Below are 22,629 nucleotides of genomic sequence, written 5' to 3' on the forward strand. Positions count from 1 at the left end.
GTTGCGCATTGCAATTTTATTGCTGCGCCTTTTTAAAGCAGCTGCATGCATCTGTGTGTGCCGTCGCGTTCAGCAGCAATTACATGGTCTATGAACACACCGATCACACCGACACAGGCTATCCATTCCACCATTTGTTGTGCAGGAGTTTTCGTGTCGTGCACTTTGCTCACTCTCGATTTCTTGCACTCGCACGTTTGTCGCTTGGCCGCTCGCACTTTCGACTGCGGTCTCTTCCGTATCGTTAACTGTGCCTGCTTATCGCATCCGAAGTAAAGGGGAATGGAGAGAATAAGCAACTTGTTCGCCTGGACAGTGATTGAGTCGAAGAGGAATAAGCGAAGCAAACAAGAGAAGCAATCAGAGCAGCGAACTTCGGAGCAAATGGAAATCGTGGCCATTTGTCACAAAAGAGAGAGAATTCGATTTCGAAAACTTCGAGATGTGAAAATACCATCAACAGCTCCATCTCGTCATAATCTGCTGGTACAGCTACTCCAGACTTCAATTTATAGCCGTCAATTTAGACACGTGGTACGCTAACGAAGGTTTGTTTAACAAATGAAGACCGTAACTTTGGAGCCGTTGCGCACACGCCACAACTTCAGGAAAGTATATAATCTTTTGAATTTTAATTCGCGAAAGTCACAGCACTGCACACTGCCGCAGCTGCTTCCACTCCTACGGCGTGCAGACTCGGCGCAGCCGCTGTCCAAAATATTCGCACGCAGCTAGCAATAGTTACGTCATGACTAAGGCTTGGCAGTGCCTTCGACTGCTTGAAACTGAACGCACAGGGCGGGTGGCAGTGACCCTAGAATTCAGCGTAGATGAAGAATTCAGACTTGGTGCTGTGAGCCAGGTCGCTCAACGTACGTACGGTCTATCATAGGTATCTGACATTGTTACGTGCTGTGCGCATCAAGCTTCTACAACTTCAATTGGCCGGCAACATCAACTATGATCATTCGCGATATTTGGCAATGGCTTGTGTCTGTCGAGTTTCGGGCGGTGGACGGTCGATTATGACGTCGCCTCGGCAAAGAGGGCAATGATGGCTTTGGCCGTCGCAAATACACAGCCTGCAGCACAGCCATCTAAGGCATGATGTGAACTGCCGCAGCTAAGAGAACTTCGTCATTCAGCACTCGGCTCACTGTAGGACAACCACAGATACCATACATTTTGATGAGATCACATTGAATGATGAAGACAAATCTCAGTGGCAATTGCTGCTGGTGCTTTAAATTTCTAAGTGCTGCCCAGCTGCTGGAAGTACTTCCTGCCGGAATTCAAGTCACAATCGCGCTTATGACCATGTGCCACAGCTCGAAATCTCGTTGGAAGAAGTACTACTCTCTGTCGAACACGTTCTTCTATTTCCCTCCAGAATTTCTTTTGGAGAATGATCAATATATTCGTGCGCGCAGCGCCCGAACGCTGCGTGCGAGTTATCAACGAGGCGAACCTCTCACAGATCCAGAAATGCAGATCGCCTTGGTATATCGCATTTTGGATAACATACGCGTCCGCCAAACTCGACATGCAAAAACAAACAAGGCAGCACGGGTCACGCGAACTCTTCAAGTCCGTTGAGCTCCTCGTCCTCCAACGGCAGCGCTCATTGTTGAAGCCTTAGCAACCAGCACTACGCAGCCTCTCTCATGCATCGCACTTACAAATACCAGCTACTAGGTATGTTTTAATGAATCATTGTACAATTTCACGAGCCGGAGTACTGATGTGGCCGGCAGTGTCTTGGAGCTTTTCGTCATACGCATTTCAAACAATGGCGGCGTACCTGCTACTCTTTCAGAAGCGGGCGAGCAGACAGCCTCCTAGGGAGGACGGTACTCTTAGTGCCATTACAGCACATGCGGCACTATGGGCACGAAAGACGATGAACTATTCGCAGAATATTACGATGCACATGCACATAAAGCGTTGCTCGCACATGTCAGTATTTGATGCAGTGCCTATGCTCTGAAATGATTAACTTGCTCATTGATGTAAAATACATACCGCATACATACCGACTTTATCTATCCAAACTTGCATAAAATCTCTCTAACAGTCGCTGTCTATCAGTCTGAGAGAGTTGCTCAACGAACAATGCAAAGTCAGTCGGCGAATCGTAGCTGAAAAATTTCGCCATTGAGTTGAACTGTCGCCTGCGCACAGCAGGTGGCGGATTGAACTTATGCTTTCCTGTGTTAGAGCTATTCTCAGAACGATTTTGGCCGTTCTTGTTAGTTGCGGATACATCTGTCGATATACCTGCAGCTGGTGACGCGTCGGCAAATACGGGTGCAATGTCTTGCTTGTCTGCTCCTGTGTGTGTCGCTCTAACGGCCATTGCATGGCGTGACAACCGTTCCTCGATTTTTGATGTGCCGATAACTTGCGCGTTGTCATGTATGTACTTGACGCCAGCATGGTTCAAAATTGCGCTGATCGGATCAGTTCTAGGACGCGACGACTTCACATCCTCCGTGCTGCCCATCATGAGACTGCGAATGTTCTTTTCCATGTTATGATCGTCGTCGTCATCGTTGTTGCTCTCGTCAGCATTTCCATCTTCCCTTGCTGCCTCGGCCGGTATGTCCACATTTTGCAAATCAATCTCCTCAATGTCCACGCCAATTTCCGCCGACATGGCCTCAGCAACTGCGAATAGGTGAGTATAGACGAGAATATTCAAGCATCATGTGCACGTACTGTTTGTTTTGTTCACGATTTTCTGCAGTAGCACATTGTCCTTGGAATAGGCAAATAAATTTCTGCTCTTGCGTTAAAATTTCATACTTCGCAGTTATCTGGCACAGAGCATACTTCAGTCCAAAGATTTCTCCTTTCCTATCCACTTCGCCTGAATTTCAATTAATCGATGCCATAAGATGTCGATGACAAAGAACATACCCATTACTCCGTCAAAATACCGTCTCTCTAGAGAGGCATTATATCCAATGTTCGCTTGCTGTTGCTTATAAATTTGTCTAGCATACACAATTTCCTCAATCGTGCCAGATGACACAAATCTGTACACTTCAACATCTCGCTTTTGGCCAATTCTGAATGCCCGATCTGCGTCGTACATTAGTTCAATATACACAACAAGCAGCCGACAGAAAATACCTTGTGCCTGCAAATCATAAGTCGGATTCCAGTTCAGGTCCCAAATCACAACGCGATTTGCAGACACAATGTTGAGTCCAACACCGCCGGCCTTTGTCGACAACAGAAACACAAATTGATTAGGATCCGTATTGAATTTGTCCACTTGCCGTTGACCTACGAAATATGGAGTGAGTAACGAGCTCTAAGTCTGTAGAATGCCAGCCACAAAGCCTTACGTTCATCATATTTCATACTTCCATCAAGGCGACAGAACGAGTAATCTCCTTGGGCAGAAAATAAACGCTCAATCATCGTCAGCATGCGCGTTGAATAGCTGAATATGAGGACTTTATCGCCCTTAGATTTCCACAAAACGAGCATATACTGTAGGACCTACAAAAAGTCAGACTGCAGTGTATTATGCCAACTCTAAATGGTGCTCAAACCTTCCACTTTCCGCACAGATTTGGGTCTGCGTGGTTCAAAATCGGAGATCGGTCATAATATTTTTGCCAAATCTCTGGCAGGCACAGTTTGAGTCGTTCCAGCGCTCGCTCACGATCCTTTGGAGCGTCCTCGTTTCCTAATGGTCGTCAGTTGCATTACACTATATATCCATCAGACATACTAGGAAATATGAGCGCAAGATGGTCTACCAGCTTCAAACTAGTGGTGCACTTTGCAAGAAAGTGCTCACTCGCGTGAGATTGCGCTTCGGCCCTGCAACGTGTACATCTATCTGTCTCGTTGGTCGAGTTCTCGCACGTGCATGGCTGGAGTAGGGCAAGGAGTTGCTTGCTATCGTCCGGCTTGAGATAATTGTGATAGGCTTGTTGCTGAAGCTTTGACAGTTTGCAAAAAACAATCAGATCACGTTTTTGCGGAAGCTGATCAGCAATGAGTTCCTTGGTTCTATATCAATAATCGGTTGGTCAGTTGCACAAGGATTTGTCACGACTATCATACCTTCGGAGAAAGAAGCGAGGTAAGACATTTTCAACCAATCGACGAGCAGTAATTCTTGCGCGAGCAAGCTCCTGAATTGTGGCAGTATGCGCTTGACCTGCTTTCAACGGCCGACTGATTGTGCTCGTCCATTCTCGCCGACTGCCGAGCTCACCAGGCTGTAGTTTGTTAAAATGGTCCAATATGTAATTAAGAAGAATCTCTTACATTTGCCCAATTTAGCAACGTCCACAGGTCTTCATACGAATTTTGGATGGCGGTGCCTGTAAGTCCAATTCTGCACAGACTGTTGACCTTCATCAGAGCGATGGTGATTCCAGCCATGGCCTGCTTGATTTGGTGGCACTCGTCTAATATACAGCAATCCCATTGTATTATGTTTATGTCGGACTCGTTGAGCTGATAAGTCTTATAGGTTGTGATCATAACTTCTAGCCTGCCGGCATTGGCTGAGTTTAACACATCGGCTTTGTTCGCTCCATGGAAGATATCTATGACCCAATATCCCCACTACAATAGATTATATTTAGCATAAAAATTCTGAAAAAAAAGGTGCCACTCACAGTTGATAGCTCACGCTGCCAGTTTTCCAAGATGGTACCAGGACATATGATCAGTACTCGTGGGTACCAGCGGTCTAGCTGTCTCACCAGGCGCATGCGATGTCTATCTCTTACATCCCCGGACTTTCCAAATATAGATGCCAAAAATGCGATGACTTGTACAGTCTTACCGAGACCCATGTCGTCTCCGAGTATAAGCCCTCTTTGGCGAAGAAAGGCGCGTCGAAGAGCAACAGCACCATCCAACTGGTAAGGTCGCAGCCAACGAGCAATAGCGTCTGGAATGGCTTGGTACTCATCCCCTAGTTCACTCAAATCGCAGTCGTATGGGTCGCCATCGCCAAAATCAGGTAATACTTGCGTTGCGACCTCATCATCGGCTTCCAACTGCTCGATGCCAGCATAATTCGGTACTAGGCTCGGTTTGGATTCCTTGAATTGTTTGCGCCTCTCTTGCAAATAATTTGGCATCTCCCAGTCTTCGATTATGGTGGTAGACACTTCTTTCGTCTTCCTCTGTCGTTTCTGAGGCGGCATCATGAACGGCGTGTTCGGATTGCGATCTGAATGCTATCGTCGATCCACCGGACTCCACGATCTGCGGAGATAACACACTACTCCACTGCGCCGCACGTCCGCGGCATCATCGGCGTCGGGGTGGCAGTCAGAATCTTGTCCAGCAGGCGACAACGGCCTTGCTCCAGTGAGCTACTGAGATACTCCAATTTCAGACTGGCCGCTTTTATAAGCGCTATGACGACTACTATATCTGATGAGGAAGGTCGCCTTCGCTTTGAACAGCTTTGCGAGGCCTGTCGCGCAGGAGATATCGAGCAGGTTGACAGTATTGTGTCATTCGGCGTTGATGTCAATGTCACAGACGCATTCGATTATTCGCCCTTAATTTTGGCATCATTGTGTGGCCATGAAACAGTGGTTCGCTACTTATTGGACCACGGCGCGGTCTGCGATCGTGATACGTTTCAAGGCGAGAGATGTCTCTATGGCGCTCTCACGGACTCTATTCGCAATTTGCTGTTAAAGTTTGATATATCAAAAGCAGTTGATGCCGTTCAACCGTTCTCAGCACACATATCCTCTCTATTATCAAGGCAGGAGCCAATTACTGCGGATATTATGTTTACGCCGCCAAACTTGGGCCGGCTATCATTTAGTCTACACCGCTTCATCCTTGCTGCTCGGTCTAACTTTTTCCGCGAAGCTCTAGCGCGTCGATGGCCTACCAAAAACACAGTACGCCTTACTGCAGCTGCGGATCCTCAGGTATTCGAGGTTCTGGTCAGGCATCTATATTCGGCAGATGTTATAGCAGCAGCCCAAGTAGCCCAGACAGCGGGACTCATGACAAAAACTATACAGGCTGCTCGCAAGCTTGATCTTGTCGATCTCGTTACGACATTAGAGGAGATGTCCGACAAAGAGGCTATACGACAAAGGCGTCTAAATCGACAGGAGAATATGAGGAAAGCACAAGCCGATTTCGAGGCTTATGTTACGACAGATGTCATTGGTAAAAAGATTGTCGTGCCTCAAGAATATTATAACAAAAATACTTCGGAAACAAAAAGATTTTGGAAAGCGCCGATTGACACCACTGCCGATGTGTTTTTGGCAGTTGAGGATGACGCTGATCAATCCAGCAACATTATTTTGTATCCCGCCCATCGCGCTATGCTTATTCGCGCTGAGTACTTTCAGACTATGTTCACCTCGTCGTTCGCTGAAGCTACTGTTCACACTCGCGGTACGCCAGACGCGTCTGGTCATTTCGAGTTTCCTATCGTACCGCTGTCTACAAGCAATGCTGTCGCAGAGATCATCCTCATGTTTCTATATGCCGACCGCGTTGATATTTCTTCGTCTATTGCTCTCGATGTCTTGTACGTCGCGGATTTGCTATTTCTCGATAAACTGAAGAGTCTTGCCGCCATCGCACTCACCAATGCACAATATAGCGTTGAAGATGACGCTATAATTTTCGACATTTTACATGCAGGCTGGGCCACTCGAATGGACAGACTGGAGCGATTTGCTGCAAAGTACTTTGCTGATAACCTTGCACATTTCATCGCAAATCCAGATTTCTCAGATGTTGTTGTCGAGTCTGCGAAAAGAATATCGGTTCGTGATGAAACTGATACGATTGAGCTTATCGATGATATTCGCTTTTATCTAGCACAGAAGTACGGGATTTTGTTTGAAGATGATATGGATCCGGTGTCGGGAAAGATTCAGGAAGGGCCATTCAGAAAGATTACATTGTATGAGAGGCAATTCAATGAGCAATTGGATCTCATTGACGGATTACTAGAATCTCTTAATCTTGATGCATAAGTTCAATCGGATTTTTGGATTCCAAATATACAAGTTCTATGGTACAAATGTCTATGTTACAAGTTCGTTATGCTCAGCTATATCTGAGTAGATGCTCACTCCATCTCCGCAACCTCGGCAAAAAACTGTCGTAAAACCATAGCCAAAACTGCAGGAAGTTGCCCAATGTCACGTACAATGGTGTAGTAATCGAACGGAAATGTGTGCAAATATTTGCCCACCTTTAGTTTCGTTTGCCCGTTTTCGTCTGTCTCATAGGTAACTTGGCTCAGATCCACGATAGACGATGACAAATTCGTAGAACCGCCATTGGCCTCTCTTCGACTGTCGACAATAATGAAAACTATCATAATCTTCTTGTCTCTGGCCCGTCGAATAACTCGACGAATAGCTTCGTGATCTTCGCAAAGTCCGTCGGAAATGATTATCTCAAGCTGCCAAACTTCACCGCTCGAGCCGCTACTGCGACTTCTTGCGGCTTCGAATAGGCTGATCGACTGCCTCAGCAACGCAAGCATGTCGGTACGTTCTTGCTTGAATCCAAACCATTGTAAGACACGAGCCCCAGCCTCTGACGAAAATGGCTTGTCGAATGGATGGACCACGTCGCATTTCTCTCCAAATCGAACCACGCTCATCTCCCCAGCTTCTAGCTTCTCTAGTGCCTTAGACACCACCGCCATAGAATCGAATGCTAATTGTACACTGCGAGATTCATCCATAGACTTAGAATCGTCGAGAGAGATCATAATCTGATACTCTCTCTTACTAGGCTTTGTGCGTCGCAGCCATATTTTGTCCTTTCGATATTCACTGGCAATATACGGAATAATACGCTTCATGTTCAACCGCTTGCCAGTTCTGTAATCACCACGCAATTTCGTCGACTTCGTCGGCTCGAGAATCAAACGCAGTTGTTCACATAAAGCGTTTGCCACGTCCGCGGTTCCGCGTTCATGTGATTGCCACATCTCTCTTGCTTCGTCAAGATTTCTGTACATGGTGCTGTCGTTATCCAAAATTTGTAAGGTAGCCCAATCAGGATTTTCTGCGTCGATATCTTCCATCAGATGATCAGCATTTTCGGTACCCTCGCTTTCATTTTTCATTTCTTTGTCGTGACCGAACTTTTGCTCGTTAACCGCGCTGCTGGCCATGCCTCGTGCGCCATCCTCGACCTCGTCAACTGACATTTCGGACATAGCTTCGTCGGCATGCTGACGTTCCATGCACGCGTCGTCGTCAATAGCCATATCGTCGTCGATAGTCTGTTGCTGATCCTTGGTAGCGGCTCCGAGTGCTTGGGTATCAAACGAAGCTTGGCTTTCATCTAAGTGTCTATACGCATTCGATGTTGGCTATATGGGAGTTAGGGACATGAAAAATCGAAGACCTTCCGAAAATATCATACCTCAGAAGCATCGTGCTTAACAATATCTTCCATCTCATCAGCATTTTCGGCGTCTTCGATAGCCTCATTCATACGATGATACTCTTCTGATGTATCGCCCAGCGTTTGTTCCTGACTTTTGGTATCCTTATCTTGTGCCACGTTCGACTCATTTTGAACGCTCTCGTTTGCACCAGATGGCGCTTTTTCATTCTCGTTTCCGATGGCACCATCCGTTTCGTTTGTAGCACTGTCATCCAGACCACTTTTTTCTGCACCATCTTGGCCCCTGGCTGCAGCCTCTTCGTTCTCATCGTTCTGTTCTGGCCCAGTTAAGCCTTCGCTCGCTAGTGCCTCTTTCTTGTCGTCGTCACCTGTCTTGCTCTCACTCTTCTTCTCATTATCCTTCTCCGTATCCACATGTTCATCGTCCTTGGTCTCCTCGCCAATGTCGTGATCGATCTCGACTTCTTCCTGTTTCGCTTCTTCCTCCCCGGTGTCGTCTTCCAAAGCAGAGGTTTCCTTGTTTTCACGTGTACCATCCTCTTGATCCTCTTGATCTGTAGTAGGTGCTTTCTCTATCGGGAAATCTTCATCCATCATGTAGTCTGGCGGAAGATCTTCCGCATCATCACCGTCGTCAGGCGTCTCATCATCGTCATTGTCGAGATTTAAATCTTCAGGCAAGTCCAAAACTTCACCTTCCGGTAAAACATCCTCCATTTGCTCGCCCTGTTGTTGCCGAACGTTGTCTTGTTGTTCCATCGCGTCTTCACTATCATCTTCTTCGTCTTTGTTCTCGTTCTCGCTGTTTGGAGGCTCCATCTCGTCTTCATTTCCATGTTTGGATTTCTTCTCGTCAGTTTTGGCCTGAAGATCATCCGTTTTAGTAGAATTTTCGACTTGTTCCGAGTGGTCGCGCTCGTTAAGGTTCTCCTCTTCCTGCTTGTCATTCCACATCTTTTCATCCACAGTCGAAGGATCCAATTGATCAACGTTGCCGACTTCCTCATCAATATCCTCATTATCGTCGTCTGGTTCGTCGTCTTCGTCGTTATCGTTGCTCTCTCGATCACTGAGATCCTGAACTTCGCCTTCCATGTCACCATCAATGTCGACCGCGTCCTCGTTTTCACCAGGCTTATCATCGTCACGCTTATCATCATCTTTCTCAGCCTTCTCATTGGCAATGTCTTCCATATTTTCGTTATCTTCAACGGTATTGCTGACGTTTTGCTCGCCATCTCCATCGCCCAGTCCTGTTCCCTGCTGGGCCTGGCCGCCTTCGGTCTCTTGCGATTCTTCCTCCGGCGAGCAAAATCCAGACTTCGCAACATTGTACAGACATCGAAGTAAAATAGTAGCCGCCTTTGCTAAATCATCGTGAGAAGATACTGCTTGCGTAAGCATCACCTTTGCCAAGTTTGCGTACATCTCGACGATAGGACGTGCAATTTCAAATAGAGCGCCCAAAACCGACGAATCAATCTGCGAAATATTTCGAAGTTCGTTCAAACTAGCCATGCAAACCTTCATGGCTTTTGAAATGGCGTGCAGATCGAGTGATTGTAATTTTGTCGTCATGTGCTTGGTTGACAGCAGTATCCAGTCATTTGATTCTATCGTGATGTCCGGGGTAATAGTAGCACGTAGATTTTGAACGACAACAAGTACAGAATCCATCAGTCGGCGCAGCACCAGGTCTACGCTTTGAATAACATCGCTAGCCACGAACGTGCCATCTGGCTCGGATATATCAAATTCCAGTAAGGGTTGAAGCTCCGAATCGACAAATCGTAAAATAATCTCAGTAACATATGAGTACGAAGAAAACTGCACGTTCATTGTAATTAAATCCTCATGCACGGATGCAATTAGACTTCGAATGTCGTTCAATAGCTTGATACGGTCAAATGATGTCACGTGTGATTCGGCGACGAATGTCAATGAATGCAGCTGGTTCGTCAAATCTCCAAAGTTTTCCTGCCAACTTCGAAATTTCTGTTCCAGCAGAACCGCGCTTGAGCCGCTTAGTTTGCTCTGGGCATACACAACGTAAAGCGAAAAGTCGAGCGTTCCGATCATTAAATTCAATGAACGCAACAATGAATCTAACTGTCCTCCTCCGAGCTTCAAATGCGTCGCACTATTATCAGCAGAAATCTTCGAAAACGTAACAAATTCATCATAAAGACGCAAAAAGATGTGGTAGTCTGTGATCACCGCGCCGAGATTATCTCTCTGAGTAAGTAGTATGTTGAGCAAATTTTCGGCGCACCCAATAGCTCGAGAAATCTGCGATGGTGTAAGATCTTCTGAAACTTCTGTTTCACAAGTTCTGATACGAGGCAGTATTTCCAGTACACGGAAGAAATGAACATCCGACTCAAAGTCATCAATAATTCTTGTACGAGTAAGAATCTTGCCAACGCTGTCCTGAGTCGCCAAAATGTCAGGTCGAACGCGGAAACGCAAACCAAACTTTTTCAAGTCCTTCAACGTCTCGCTCAGCAACTTCGCCTTTCTCGATTTCAAAAACTGAACAGCAGTCTTATTTTCAGAAGTCAATGTCCGAGGAGTTTCCTTCCGTAACTGCTTCATGTGTTCAACTAAATCCAATGCATAAGGAACAAGTGATAATGCGTCAACATTCAGAATCTCAGAAGCATAGACTTGAACTTTAGATGTAGTTCCGCTGATATCGATCAACCTCTTGGGACGCGAAGTCCAATTTGCAACATTTGCAGAGCATATGTTAACAGATTTGTGGATCTGTTCGATTCGAGCCTCAGGAATGCTGATTTTCGGTTTCTCCAACCGCTCGTAGAGACCGGCGTCTTCAGGTAATCCGCTATCAAGCAAATCTCTAGCAGATCTCGTAAGAACCGTTCGGAACTTCTTCACAATTTTGAAAAGTTTGTAATGTGACCGTCGAGCACTTTCTTTCAGTGCCAAAAAATTTGTGTCTTTCCAACTCGCCAGTAAAATAATCTCCGACATCTCTTTCTCAAGTTTTTGTCGCTCTGCTGATATTGCACTTCGCATCGATGGAACAAATTGAGAGTAAAGCTTACACACATTTCGCAACAGCTTTGACACCGGCAGCAGACTGACACTTTGCGACTCAGACGAAATAATCTCAGCATAGTCTGCAAGAGCAATAAGAAGCTGTAAACGTTTTTCGACTTGACCGATTGGCGAGTTTCCAACAAGTAATGATAACGCCTGAACCAATTCAGTTAAATACTCATCCAAGGACTCGCCAGATGCGCCAATTTTCTGCGGCGTCGCAATTATACTCTCATAGGCGAGAAATAGCCATTCCGAAGTGCCATTGTTTACGCTATTGACCTCAACGTCAAACAACGATGCCCATGATGATAGTTCAAGCCGTCTCCACGCAATAATAAGTTGGCTGAGATCATCAATGAAATCATTTACTGAGAAGTCACGACTTGCAAACTTTTGCCATTCATGAAGACTCTCCAGCTCTCTTTCGACGAGCGCTAAAAATCTCGCGATTGGAGTGTTGACCGGTGCATTCAGGATGTTAGAGCAGCCGCTCAAACAATCCATTAAAATCTCGTTTTCCGGCCAGCGCTCGCTAAATTCCGTAATTCTGATGTTGATGATAGTGATTATCGCGGAAACTTTCCCAACTTCGACAACATTCTGATCCGTATAAAAATTCGGCTTTGACCCTTCGGCTGTCAGATCGTCTAGGGAGTTTGAAATGCTGAGCATGACAGCCGAAAGAGACCGATCCACAGGTAATTTCTCGGAGTTAATAACTGCAGATTCCAGTAGCGATTCCAGAGACTTGAATGATGCTTGGACTAGCTGCGGAATCTGAGATTTGATGGAAGACTGGCCAAAAATCGAGAGCAGCGTGTTAAAAATAGTTGCGTCAACCGAAGATTCCTTACGACTCCCAATAACCTGATCGTCGCTGCTATAGTCGGGAAACATTTCCCGCAACTCGGCCATCTCGGCTTCTTCGTCACTTGCAAACTTGTAAATCGTTGTCTTCGCATCTTGCTCAACTTCCAGTTTCCTTTTCTCAATCGTCCATGTATAATGGAGATGTGTCAATATCTGATGCAAAATCTGCAAATCATTTGTAGAGCAAGTAGTAGTATACTTCACTCTCAGGTTCATCCAAAGTAAAGCACAGCTGATAATCTCCTTGGTAAGATATTTCGATTTGAAGTCCAGCTCCAGTCGTACTCCAGGTCTCAACGCGGATCCGTCAATCATCCAGAGACCCCGAATTTCTCTGCATGGTGGTATATTCGACTGTGCCATCAACTCAGTGGCAAGCATTGAGAGACGAACAAAGTCAACAATAGGTCTCAAAATATCGGTATAGATCGGGAATTTCTCTTCTAGTTCCTGAATAAATTGCGAAGCGTTGTCACAAAACATTTTCGCAACGGCGGTCGCATTCGCAGAATTCTGCACAATGTCATCCAAGCATCTGACTAAGTTTCCTTCAGCTATGAAGTTGTAATAAAACCGATAGATCGCCTGAAACAGCGGCTGTGATTGAGACTTCTTTGGTCTGAAGCATGACAGGGCAGGCAACACACCAATTTGCTGCAATTCAGCTTCCAATTGCATTACGCGCCAATTAGGACCGTACTGGTCACCACTGAACACACTCTGAACAAATTTAGACGCTATCAGGGAAGATTCAATTTGCCGCTTCTCGCGAGTGATGAGATTTCGTTGGACATAAGGCCGTATGGCAGGATCATACACACGATCAGGGATATAGAGCAGCAGTAAACTTTCGGAATATTTCGAGATAATCTGCGACAGCATTGCTTGAACTGGCAATCTATCGTCGGAAATACTTTCTAAAATGGAGGAAAGCATCAGATCGCAGGCGCTGTCGTCAAACAAGAAGTCCTGGACTTTCCGAAGAGACGTCGATGCAACTTTGAGTCCGCTTTGACGAGCCTGCAAAAATAACTTGTCAATCTCGCCATGTCTGCTACCCTCCTCGTGTAATTTGACAACCTGAAAGTCGTTAGCTGAGATTTTGACGTCTGGCACGAGCATAACACTTACATTTTGCATATGGTGGAGTAAACCGTGATAGATCCACAACATTTTGTCACCGCGCATCACAGACCAAGCGTTTGCCAGATAATATCCATATGATTTTAGATCCGCATGTGAATCCGTCAAAGCACCAGCTCTGGCAGAACTGATTGAATTTCTAAGATAGTATTAGACTCAACTTCGTACGAATGAAACTAAGACAGATTCACTTACATCGGCGCGGAGAGTAGAAATAAAGCGCTTCCATCTAGTGCAGAAGTTGTTTTGTAACCTGAGAACAACGCGCGCGTAAACGATGATATATCTCGTTCCGCAGTTCCTGTCAAAGACTGAGAAATGCCCACAGTAAAACTTGTGCCAGCAAGATTGACTAATCGTAAGTCCGCCCACGCAGAAATTGTCTATTATGAAATATTAGAAGATACGTGCTTAACGATATATAGCGATATGAACCGACCCGTTGTCCCGACGCAGAAGACAGTTCTTCCATTAATAATGCGTGAGCCATTACGCTTGACCAAACACTTTGCGGCGTTGTTTCTCCTGGCGGAGATCGGTGATCTGCCACAAACGTTTCAATGGCAACGCTCAAATCCTATGATTCGTCAGCATCTTTTCCATATGGATGCTGGTGTTATACTACTTACATCCACAAGCTGCTGATTTGCACCATCACGCACGATAGCTGAGAGCAAGCCTAAAATTTTCGTCTGAAGATCGATCAAGACATTTTGATCGTCTGAACTTCAGTTAGCAATCCAAGTCAAAATCATCCAATAAAATCATACTCGTACCGTATCCGAGTTCGTGGAATAATCCCTCGAGCTTCTTTCCGAGTTCAAAGACTTGCAAGTACAAGTTCCATTGCTCGTGCGACTTCGGAACAGGTCCATGCAAATTTTTCCAGAGAAGGTCCATAGATTTTCCGGTTTTCAGTGTTGACGTCGAGGAGAGAGACTCTACCCTGACTAGCCAGTCCTGAAATAATTTTGGAGAAATATCGAAAAGATCATTTTGCATAAGTTCATCGGTAAGTAAAATCGCAGTGTCCCCTAGAATGGGATACTGGCTCTCGTCGATTTCGTTGTCGCGAGCTAAAGTAAGAATGTTGCGTAAGAACATCATCATGCGCTGTAGTTTCACAGTTGAGTTCACAGTCGCAGTGGCAAAGTTTTCCAACACGTCTGCCAGCAATGAGACCATAGATCTTGGCAATTCAGCAAGTAAAGGGCTTCCGTAAACCACTTCTTCATCATCGCCGCCAGTGTCCAGAAATGAGACTTCATTCTGAAACATGATATATGCCATCGCCAAGTCGTAAATAGCAGACAGACGCTCCACTTCTGAAATTTCCAATCTCAGTCTCAACATATTATACGGATTAGACCATAGTTGAAGTGATTGATAACTCGAATAATCTAACAACTTTGCTCTTTCGTATAGCTGCATCATAGAATTCGCGAATTTGAGCCCACCGAATAATGAGCATATGCTCTCAATGGCCGAAAACAACGCTCTTTCGTCATCGTTGTACACCGATTGGTGCCGAATAGAGGATATCCAACCAGGCATCGTTGGCGGAGTGACAAACGACAATTCACTGCTTGACTTTTCGGGCGAAAAGTGTAAGTAGTCTACGCTTGCTAAAGCAAGACTTTCAAGGTCTGAAACGCCGACCATTGACGCAACCGCATCGAGAAGTCCATACTGATATATGCTGGAGACCGTCACGGGGAGATTAGCAGCTGCAACACCGTTAACAGTTCTTTCGATCATAGATAGATTTCCCAGTTCCTCTGAAATGTCGATGCTCTTCTGCGCACACTCGAAGTCAGCAGACATGGTATTCAAAAGTTGTTTGTCGAACGAAGTAGCTCGCAAATTTAGATCATCCACGAAAATCTCAATTCCACGATTTCGCATGGCCCTTGAGAGTTCACCATACCGAGGATCGACAGTCAAAAACAAACGAAAATTTTTATGCGGCTTGATAATTCTCAGCTTGCCGTTTTCAAGACCACGCTCGTTAATAGAAAGAACACCATCTTGCTCGAGCAACGAATTCAGTCGATCTAGAACAGATGGGCCACATAAGTTCGCGTTATCGAGAACGAGCCAATGACCTCTTTCGAGAGCTTTGACAAGAATACCGTCATACCACTCAAAGGTGGCCATGTTGGACTTTTCGTCGATTTGAATTAGAATTTTGTCAATTTTGACGGAAAGTTTCTGCAGCATTTGTTCCTCTGGAATCATGTTATAGTCATACCGAATATTTTTGCGTAGAAGTCTTGACAGAACTTCCAAATCATCTGCTGAAGGGTCATCCGTAGAATTAACCAGATCAAAAAGTTCAATATCGGAAGAACTGATGTCAAATCCAGCCATTCTTTGTAACATCCTAATTTGGCAGATTTTCACTTGTTTCCAAATATCAGCAAAATGCTGCGCAAAGTCAACTTGTTCATAGCCGCCGATGATATCACCGGTATCTGTGTCCGTACTAATAGAAAACTCCTCCAGAGTATTACCAGTGAGTCTCGCGAGTAAACGAATAAGACTCGTCTTGCCGGCATTAGATGGGCCGGTAATGATGGTGGGCCAAGACATTCTAACACATGTCACCAAAGACTCCAAGATTTCCGCATTACACTGGAGCAGAGCGAGATTGTCATTTGATACACTGAACGCATTAATCTCCTTCTGTCGGGGAAGAATAGAATGACCAAATTGAATATAACTGTCCGCAACAGTACTGCCAATCATCCGCTTAATGAGGTTCCGGCCAAAATGCTCTTCGTACAGAGCATCAACAGCCACACGATCTCCAGAAGTCCGAAACCTTTGCTTGACAATAATATCCAAATACTCCGAAGCCGAAAATTGATTTTCAGAGTTATCTCCGTGAACTAGTAAGTGAAACCACCGAAGTGTATCGCGCAGATTAAATTCCCATGGTGCACCGATTTGGCCAAAGCTTCGGCGTTTAGTAGTTTCGAGCTCTAACAGCGAAATAAATCCAATAAGTAAATCAGCTTCTTGTCGATCTACGGACGGAAAGATCTGCGATGTGATTATTTGTAAATCAGGAGGTGTGAGAAGGTCGACGTAAACCAACGTAAATCGGTTAATAAATGATTTCGGTAGTCCCTTGCGACCACCGCCCTGAGAATGCGGGTTTTGAGCGGCAAAGATTTTGAAATCCTTATGACGAGTAAACGTGCGATCCAATTCCGGTATGTACGCCTCCCCGCGATGATCAAGACACGCGTTAAGACCTTCAAGTACGGATTGCGACGCAAGATTCATCTCGTCCAATAGCACCCAATAACCGTTTTCCATGGCATCCAAAAAAGGCGCGTTACGCCATGCAAATTCACCACTCTTGCCGCCTTCGACAGGGCTGTCAGAACCAAATAAGTCCATCAGATCAGTCTGCTCGGATAAGTTGATACGCGTTAGCACCATGCCAGTAGCTGCGGCTAAAGCCGTCATAATACTCGTCTTGCCAACACCAGGACTTCCTTCAAGCATGATTGGCTTCCGCAATTGCATTCCACGCACAATACGCATAGCGTTGAAAGCCGTCGTAGGAGCAGAAAAGCTGAATGGTACCGATTTCGACTTTGCCGTGTTTCTTGGAATCTCGAAGACACCGGCTTTAACTGTGGTATCAGTCATTGAAAACAGAACAGGCTCTATGTATGTCGATGATAGATCAACCTTAGCGACGGTCGACAAATAATCAACACAACGAAGACGTTCTTTCACCAGCAACTCCGAATCATCAGCAAGATACGCAAATGTGTTGGTACCGAGAGTATCAATGAACACCATTGACGCGCCATGCAGTAATCGAACAGGAAACGGCAAATGCTTCGATGTTTTGATAAACGAAATCCATGTCAATAGGTCACGAAGAGAAAAAATCGCGTGGTCGCCCAAGGTGGTACTATGCGCTTCAGCAAACCACATTGCAAACGAGACGATCGGTTGGCTAAAGAATGCAGCATCTATTGCGTCTAACTTCGAGTTGACGAGCTCGTAAACTTCGTCAACGTCAGTAATTGGCGGAACCCAGATTTCAGTGAATCGATTGCGCAACGCAGGCGAAAGTTCCTTCTTTCCATAGTCGCCGCTAGGGTTCATCGTGGCGAGAAACTGGAAACCATCGCTTGCCGTGATGCTGCTGTCATCGATGCCTTTCTCTGCCAGCAAGATAGAGCGCTCGGGCTCCAAAACACTGTTTAATCGTTCAAGCACAGAGTCGTCGGTAAGAGAAATCTCATCAAGCAAGAAAAAGTCGCCAGAGCGCATGGCCTGGACTAGACTTCCGTCGCTCCATTGAAAGAGAATTCGGCACTGCCGTTGTAGCTCTCTAATACGCTCTTTAACTTCATCTGAAAGATAAACCTGATCGGCCTCAATTTCACGGAATAGTTCTTCGGACAGAGGATCACAATGCATGTCCTCCACGTATTTGTTCGCTTCATCAAAAATCAGAGACTCTAACTTCGCTCGGACTTCAATTCGATTTCGCACAGGTCGCTGCGCGCCGATGATATCGCTTGCCTCGGTATTCTGATGCGCGTTGACTGTATGCAGCTCCTTTCCAAAAAACTTTGCAAGAACTTGAACAATTGTAGTTTTTCCGCATCCAGTTTCACCAATAAGTAGCACGGGCTCGTTCTTAGCAAGAGCTGCCTTCACAAGCACATACAGTCGCCGCATGGATTGGCTCCACACAATGTCGGGAAACTCGTCGGCGGGAACAGTAGCCGATTCATAAAACGCGCCGACGTTAAGCTTCACCTTCATTACTGTTTCGATCACATCTTTGACCAAGTATTTTTCGTCATCAGAACGGACTCGCTCAGCGAGCAGAAGATAGCCATTGAGCGCAAGCTGGTCGTATCCGACTGCCTCGCGATTTGCCCAACGGAACAAATCTCGAAGTGTCGCGAAGCCGTCCTTTTCGAACAAACGGGTCGACTGGCGTCGCATTGCAAGCTCCTTGTAAACTTGCACTATCCTCTTTGCATAAGACGGTGGAATAGCGCAGCGACCTTTCAGAATATCTTCAAGTTCGGTCTCTGGAATGTCATCAAAGTGGATTTCCAAAAATCTGTTCCGGAAGGCGCGCGAAAGTGTCTTTCTGCCGCCGTAGAGACCGGAAGGATTCTGTGTTGCAAAGAGCAAAAACTGTGGATGCGGTCGTACGACTTCCTGCGTTTCGGGAATGAAAATCTCATGATTATCATCAAGCAACCGATTGAGCGCCTCAAGAACATCGGTTGGAGCCAAATTCAGCTCATCAAGCACAATCCAATATCCCTTGCGCGCCGCCTCGACAAGCACGCCATCCTGAAACACAAGATTTCCATTTTGATCAGATACGTACGTGCCCAGATATTCCTGGAGATCAGTATGTTCGTGATTATTGATACGGACCATTTTATGGCTCGTGCGCTTGGCAATGTAGCTAATCATGCTAGTTTTTCCGCTGGATGTCGGTCCTTGAATCAAAACTGGGTATTTCTTCGTTGACGCCGCACGAACTAAATCTAAGAGATTCTTCTGTACGGATGGCGTAACAATATAATTATCATGTTGCTTCGTCTCGAATTCGCCAACTTCGAGCCAATACGGCTTAAACTGGACATACTCCGCGTCCCCAGTAGGCTTTGGCGGGGTCGACCTCATAACCGACCTCTGGTTCGACAACTTGTCAATCGTATGTAATGCGATATTCTTTGTGAGCGCCTCTCGAGATTGCTTATTCAGCTGTGTAGCAAACGACATGCAGAAAGCCTCGTACAACGCACGTCGTAGTCCGAACGTGGAAGCAATCGAGCGCGCGTATTGCAGGGCTCTTGCGAGGGTGCGGATACTGAAATGCGGCTTCTGCGACGCGCCGTCGATTATCTCGTGGTTCTCTGCCATGTTTCGGGCCGCGAGATACAGTTCCGCCACGTCACTGCAGACCCCGGCGGAATCATTGCCAACCGCGATCTGAGATAGATACTTCTCGACGATGATCAACAAATCCGCAGGATCTTGCTCCGGCGGAGGAACATAGAGCTCGGTGAACCGCGTACGGAAAGTAGACGGCAAATCGCGTTTGCCAACATCAGTCGCGGGATTCATACATGCGAATAATCTGAAATCTGGATGCGCATTAACTGCCTCCAAGTCGCCAGTCTCAGTGAGATGAATACAGGCGCCTTCGCCGTTGGCGGCCAACAGGTCTATAAGACTCTCAAGCGTATCGCTGCTCGCAAGATTGATTTCATCAAGCAATACCCAATCGCCCTGCCGAACCGCACGAACAAGTGCTCCTTCAATGAACTTGTAAACCAATGACTTTGACATGGTTTGATACTGGGCCATAAAAGCCGTAACTCGAGATTCGAACTCTTGCCATTGCTCAGACAAACTCTCACGCTCTTCGGAATTGAGTCGTCGTCGCTTTGTCTTGCGAGTATCAGATCTTCCGGTTGATTCGGTCTCAGCTTGAGCCTCCAGTGTTCGCCGGGACATACGAATTGCCTCGTTCCACAAACGAATAACATGGTTCCACTGCGCATTCGCAAAGCACTTGTTCATCGTCGTGTTAAACCTCTCATTTCGCTTTGAAGAAAACGTCGCCTCAAACAAATTCTCGAAATCGTCCTTGAGTGGCACAGCAACCGCGTAGGCGTCCACGGGTTTATACCCGCCAAGTAAATCAGAGGTGTCGGTCTGCTGCGACAGATTCAGCACAACAAGCTTCGATCCCACGCTGGCGGCGAGTTCTTGCACAGTACTTGTCTTTCCTGTTCCGGTTTCGCCAACGAGCAGAACGGGCTCGCGCAGCTTGACGCAAGTTGCTATTTGCTCGAGTAGCCGTAAGTTCAGTTTTGTGTGCGCAAAGACCGACTGTGATTGCTGCATCTTCTGACGCGCCGAATACGCTGTCTTCGACTTTTGCAACTGCGCGCGTCCAGCGATAACGGCGGTCGATGTCTCCTGAAACTCCGGCACAATGTCGAAAGTGTAATATTTGCACGTTTGCGGTGAAATATTCAACGAGCTCGCAATTATACTAGCCATGTACTCTCGCGCCTTGTGAGAGCTCAAACTGGCGACAAAGCAGTCGATTGCCTCCATAAAAATTGCGTTGTAAGATTCAGAGGATATTTTTTCGCCGCTGGCTAACTCTCTGTCCTGCGAGTTTGCGAATAATAGCACGTTCAAGCGGTCTGCCCACTTGATCAGATCTCGAATCGACGCCGCTCTGCTCTGCGAGCCGCGCACGAGCTGCAAAAACTCGGGACTGAAATACGCCTCCTGCACCCGCACAAAGCATTGCTGCATTGATCCGGCAAGTGCCCGCAGCGCCGGATATTTCGTCATAAGTAGTTCCTGTAACTCTGTGTCGGTCAATGAATCAATGCGGACCAAGCTCCACAAATTTCGGCCGATGAAATCACGTCGACTCTTGTTCTCGGCTTCCGTGACCGTCGCGATCATCTGGAATCCCGGCCCGGCACGAAGCGTGACGCCGCGGGATGGAATGGTGATCTGCCGATGCTGCAGCAGCGACAACATGACGCTGATCACATCATTCGGCGCCCTATCTATATCTTCAATAATTAGTACTTTACCTGCTCTCACCGCGTTCGCGAGAACGCCGTACTTCCAGACAAATGAGCCTGGGGTGTCGCCGGAGGAGTATGTGCCAATGAGCATCTTCGTATCCGTCTGCTCGCCGAGATGAAGTCGAATAATGTCGCTCGTGGACTTTGCAAGCATGCTGAGCACAAAATTGATGAGAAATGTTTTTCCGCTTCCTTGAGCGCCCGAGACGAGAATAGGCTCCGAGTTTCGCATTGCCGATGCTATTGACCGCACGTTTCGTACGGTGGTGCCGGTGAATACGATGTTAAGGGTAGTTTCCGGAGCTGTGCAAGTAACTGTCAGAATATATCGTCCCAACAGAGACGCGACGCTCTTACCGTGTAGTCGTGGAACCAACACGCCACAAATATTCGCGGTTTTGTCAGCATATTCGAAATCCGGCACAATAGCGCCAGCAGTTCGCAGGTTTCGCATCTCATCTTGAAACGTGGTAATTCTCTTTGCCTCCCACAAGCTGCAACCACCGGTCAGTAAAAGATCATAGTCAAAGCCAAAGGTGTGCACGTACTCAAAGAACATATAGTCCACCTCCTCGCCATCTTCAAATTCGCCGGTCGCCGGGTCATTATGTATCTTGGCCCTCATTAATTTATTCGTTTCGCATTCGGAAAACCCCATGTGCAGGCCACATAGCTTCAGCACCATGACTCGAACTGCGGCAGAGACTTGCTTCTTGGAGCCGTCGGGATAATAGTTCTGCGAGAAGTCGTTCCCTATCTTGTTCTGCGGGACGATGATTTCCATATTCGTGCCGTCATCAGTGATGTCGCAGTTGTCGTTCTTCTGTGAAGCACCTTCCTGCGGGCTGTTCTCTTCTGAGCGGTCTCCCTGTGGGCCGTTCCGTGATTTGGGCTCATGGGCGTAGGCGAAGCCTTCAAGGTACTCGGTGTCGTGCAAGATCATGCTCCGCTCAGAATATCGAAAGTTCTTGGGGTGCTTAGAAGACCTCCTAAATTCGCCCGGCAGAATGTCCTCGCTCTCGTTCGCGCCAAAGCGGGATAAAGAGCCGTCTAGCTCGAAGTATCCCAAGGCAGCAAACAGAGTTGGCGTGTGAACGAGCGCTCCGAACCGCAATTGGTCAAACGTCACAAGTCTATACAATGCAACGACATCTGGTAAAGAAGCCTTCTTTGCAAAACTAAAATCTTTGAAAAATGCTTCAGCGTGGGGTGCAATCTGCGGCACCAAGCGCACCACACGAGCGAAAGCGCGCGCAATGACCTCGTCGAGATTGTTTTCAGCGGAAATCCCGAGCCAGCGCGCGGCGATGTCGGAAAATATCGGGTAAAATAATTTGAGCACCTGTGTGGTGCAGCGCTCGTGCAGCGCGAGAACCGCGAGGTCGTCGAGATCAAGCGCGGCTTGGGACGTAAGGTATGGCGGGAGGTCGGTGATGGCGGCGGCCTGTATCCACGCCGCGAGAGCGCTCACGGCGCCCTCAAAATCAAACACCGGGATATCACCGTGCTCCAACATTGCCCGTAGCTGGGT

The 22,629-nt window shown here is 46.8% G+C and overlaps 3 protein-coding genes across 3 annotated transcripts; 1 reads left to right on the plus strand and 2 right to left on the minus strand.

Annotated features, from left to right (window-relative positions):
* Positions 1-2,038: 2,038 nt before the first annotated feature.
* Positions 2,039-5,183, minus strand: V1518DRAFT_448918 (P-loop containing nucleoside triphosphate hydrolase protein; the record flags this gene model as incomplete). The annotated part of the gene is made up of 11 exons (XM_066906492.1): positions 2,039-2,667; positions 2,719-2,780; positions 2,833-2,869; positions 2,920-3,084; positions 3,136-3,291; positions 3,354-3,510; positions 3,564-3,700; positions 3,746-4,029; positions 4,084-4,241; positions 4,291-4,593; positions 4,647-5,183. The coding sequence occupies 11 exons, from the start codon at positions 5,181-5,183 to the stop codon at positions 2,039-2,041; spliced, it is 2,625 nt and encodes an 874-aa protein (XP_066760558.1).
* A 92-nt stretch (positions 5,184-5,275) lies between these two features.
* Positions 5,276-7,046, plus strand: V1518DRAFT_413149 (uncharacterized protein). The gene has a single exon (XM_066903246.1). It carries the CDS (start codon positions 5,400-5,402, stop codon positions 6,999-7,001), a length of 1,602 nt encoding a protein of 533 aa, XP_066760559.1. The 5' UTR covers positions 5,276-5,399; the 3' UTR covers positions 7,002-7,046.
* A 50-nt stretch (positions 7,047-7,096) lies between these two features.
* Positions 7,097-22,614, minus strand: V1518DRAFT_426070 (uncharacterized protein; the record flags this gene model as incomplete). The annotated part of the gene is made up of 9 exons (XM_066905965.1): positions 7,097-8,359; positions 8,413-13,413; positions 13,465-13,615; positions 13,672-13,859; positions 13,916-14,053; positions 14,106-14,197; positions 14,253-21,401; positions 21,456-21,592; positions 21,647-22,614. The coding sequence occupies 9 exons, from the start codon at positions 22,612-22,614 to the stop codon at positions 7,097-7,099; spliced, it is 15,087 nt and encodes a 5,028-aa protein (XP_066760560.1).
* Positions 22,615-22,629: the final 15 nt, after the last annotated feature.

The sequence above is a fragment of the Limtongia smithiae genome (genome assembly GCF_038497785.1).
Source record: "Limtongia smithiae strain NRRL Y-17922 unplaced genomic scaffold V1518scaffold_3, whole genome shotgun sequence".
In the NCBI taxonomy this organism is placed as follows: Eukaryota; Fungi; Ascomycota; class Lipomycetes; order Lipomycetales; family Lipomycetaceae; genus Limtongia; species Limtongia smithiae.

What these genes read in the sequence shown, in the direction of transcription:
- V1518DRAFT_413149 (XM_066903246.1), top strand. Translation starts at nt 5,400, where the DNA reads ATGACGACTACTATATCTGATGAGGAAGGTCGCCTTCGCTTTGAACAG.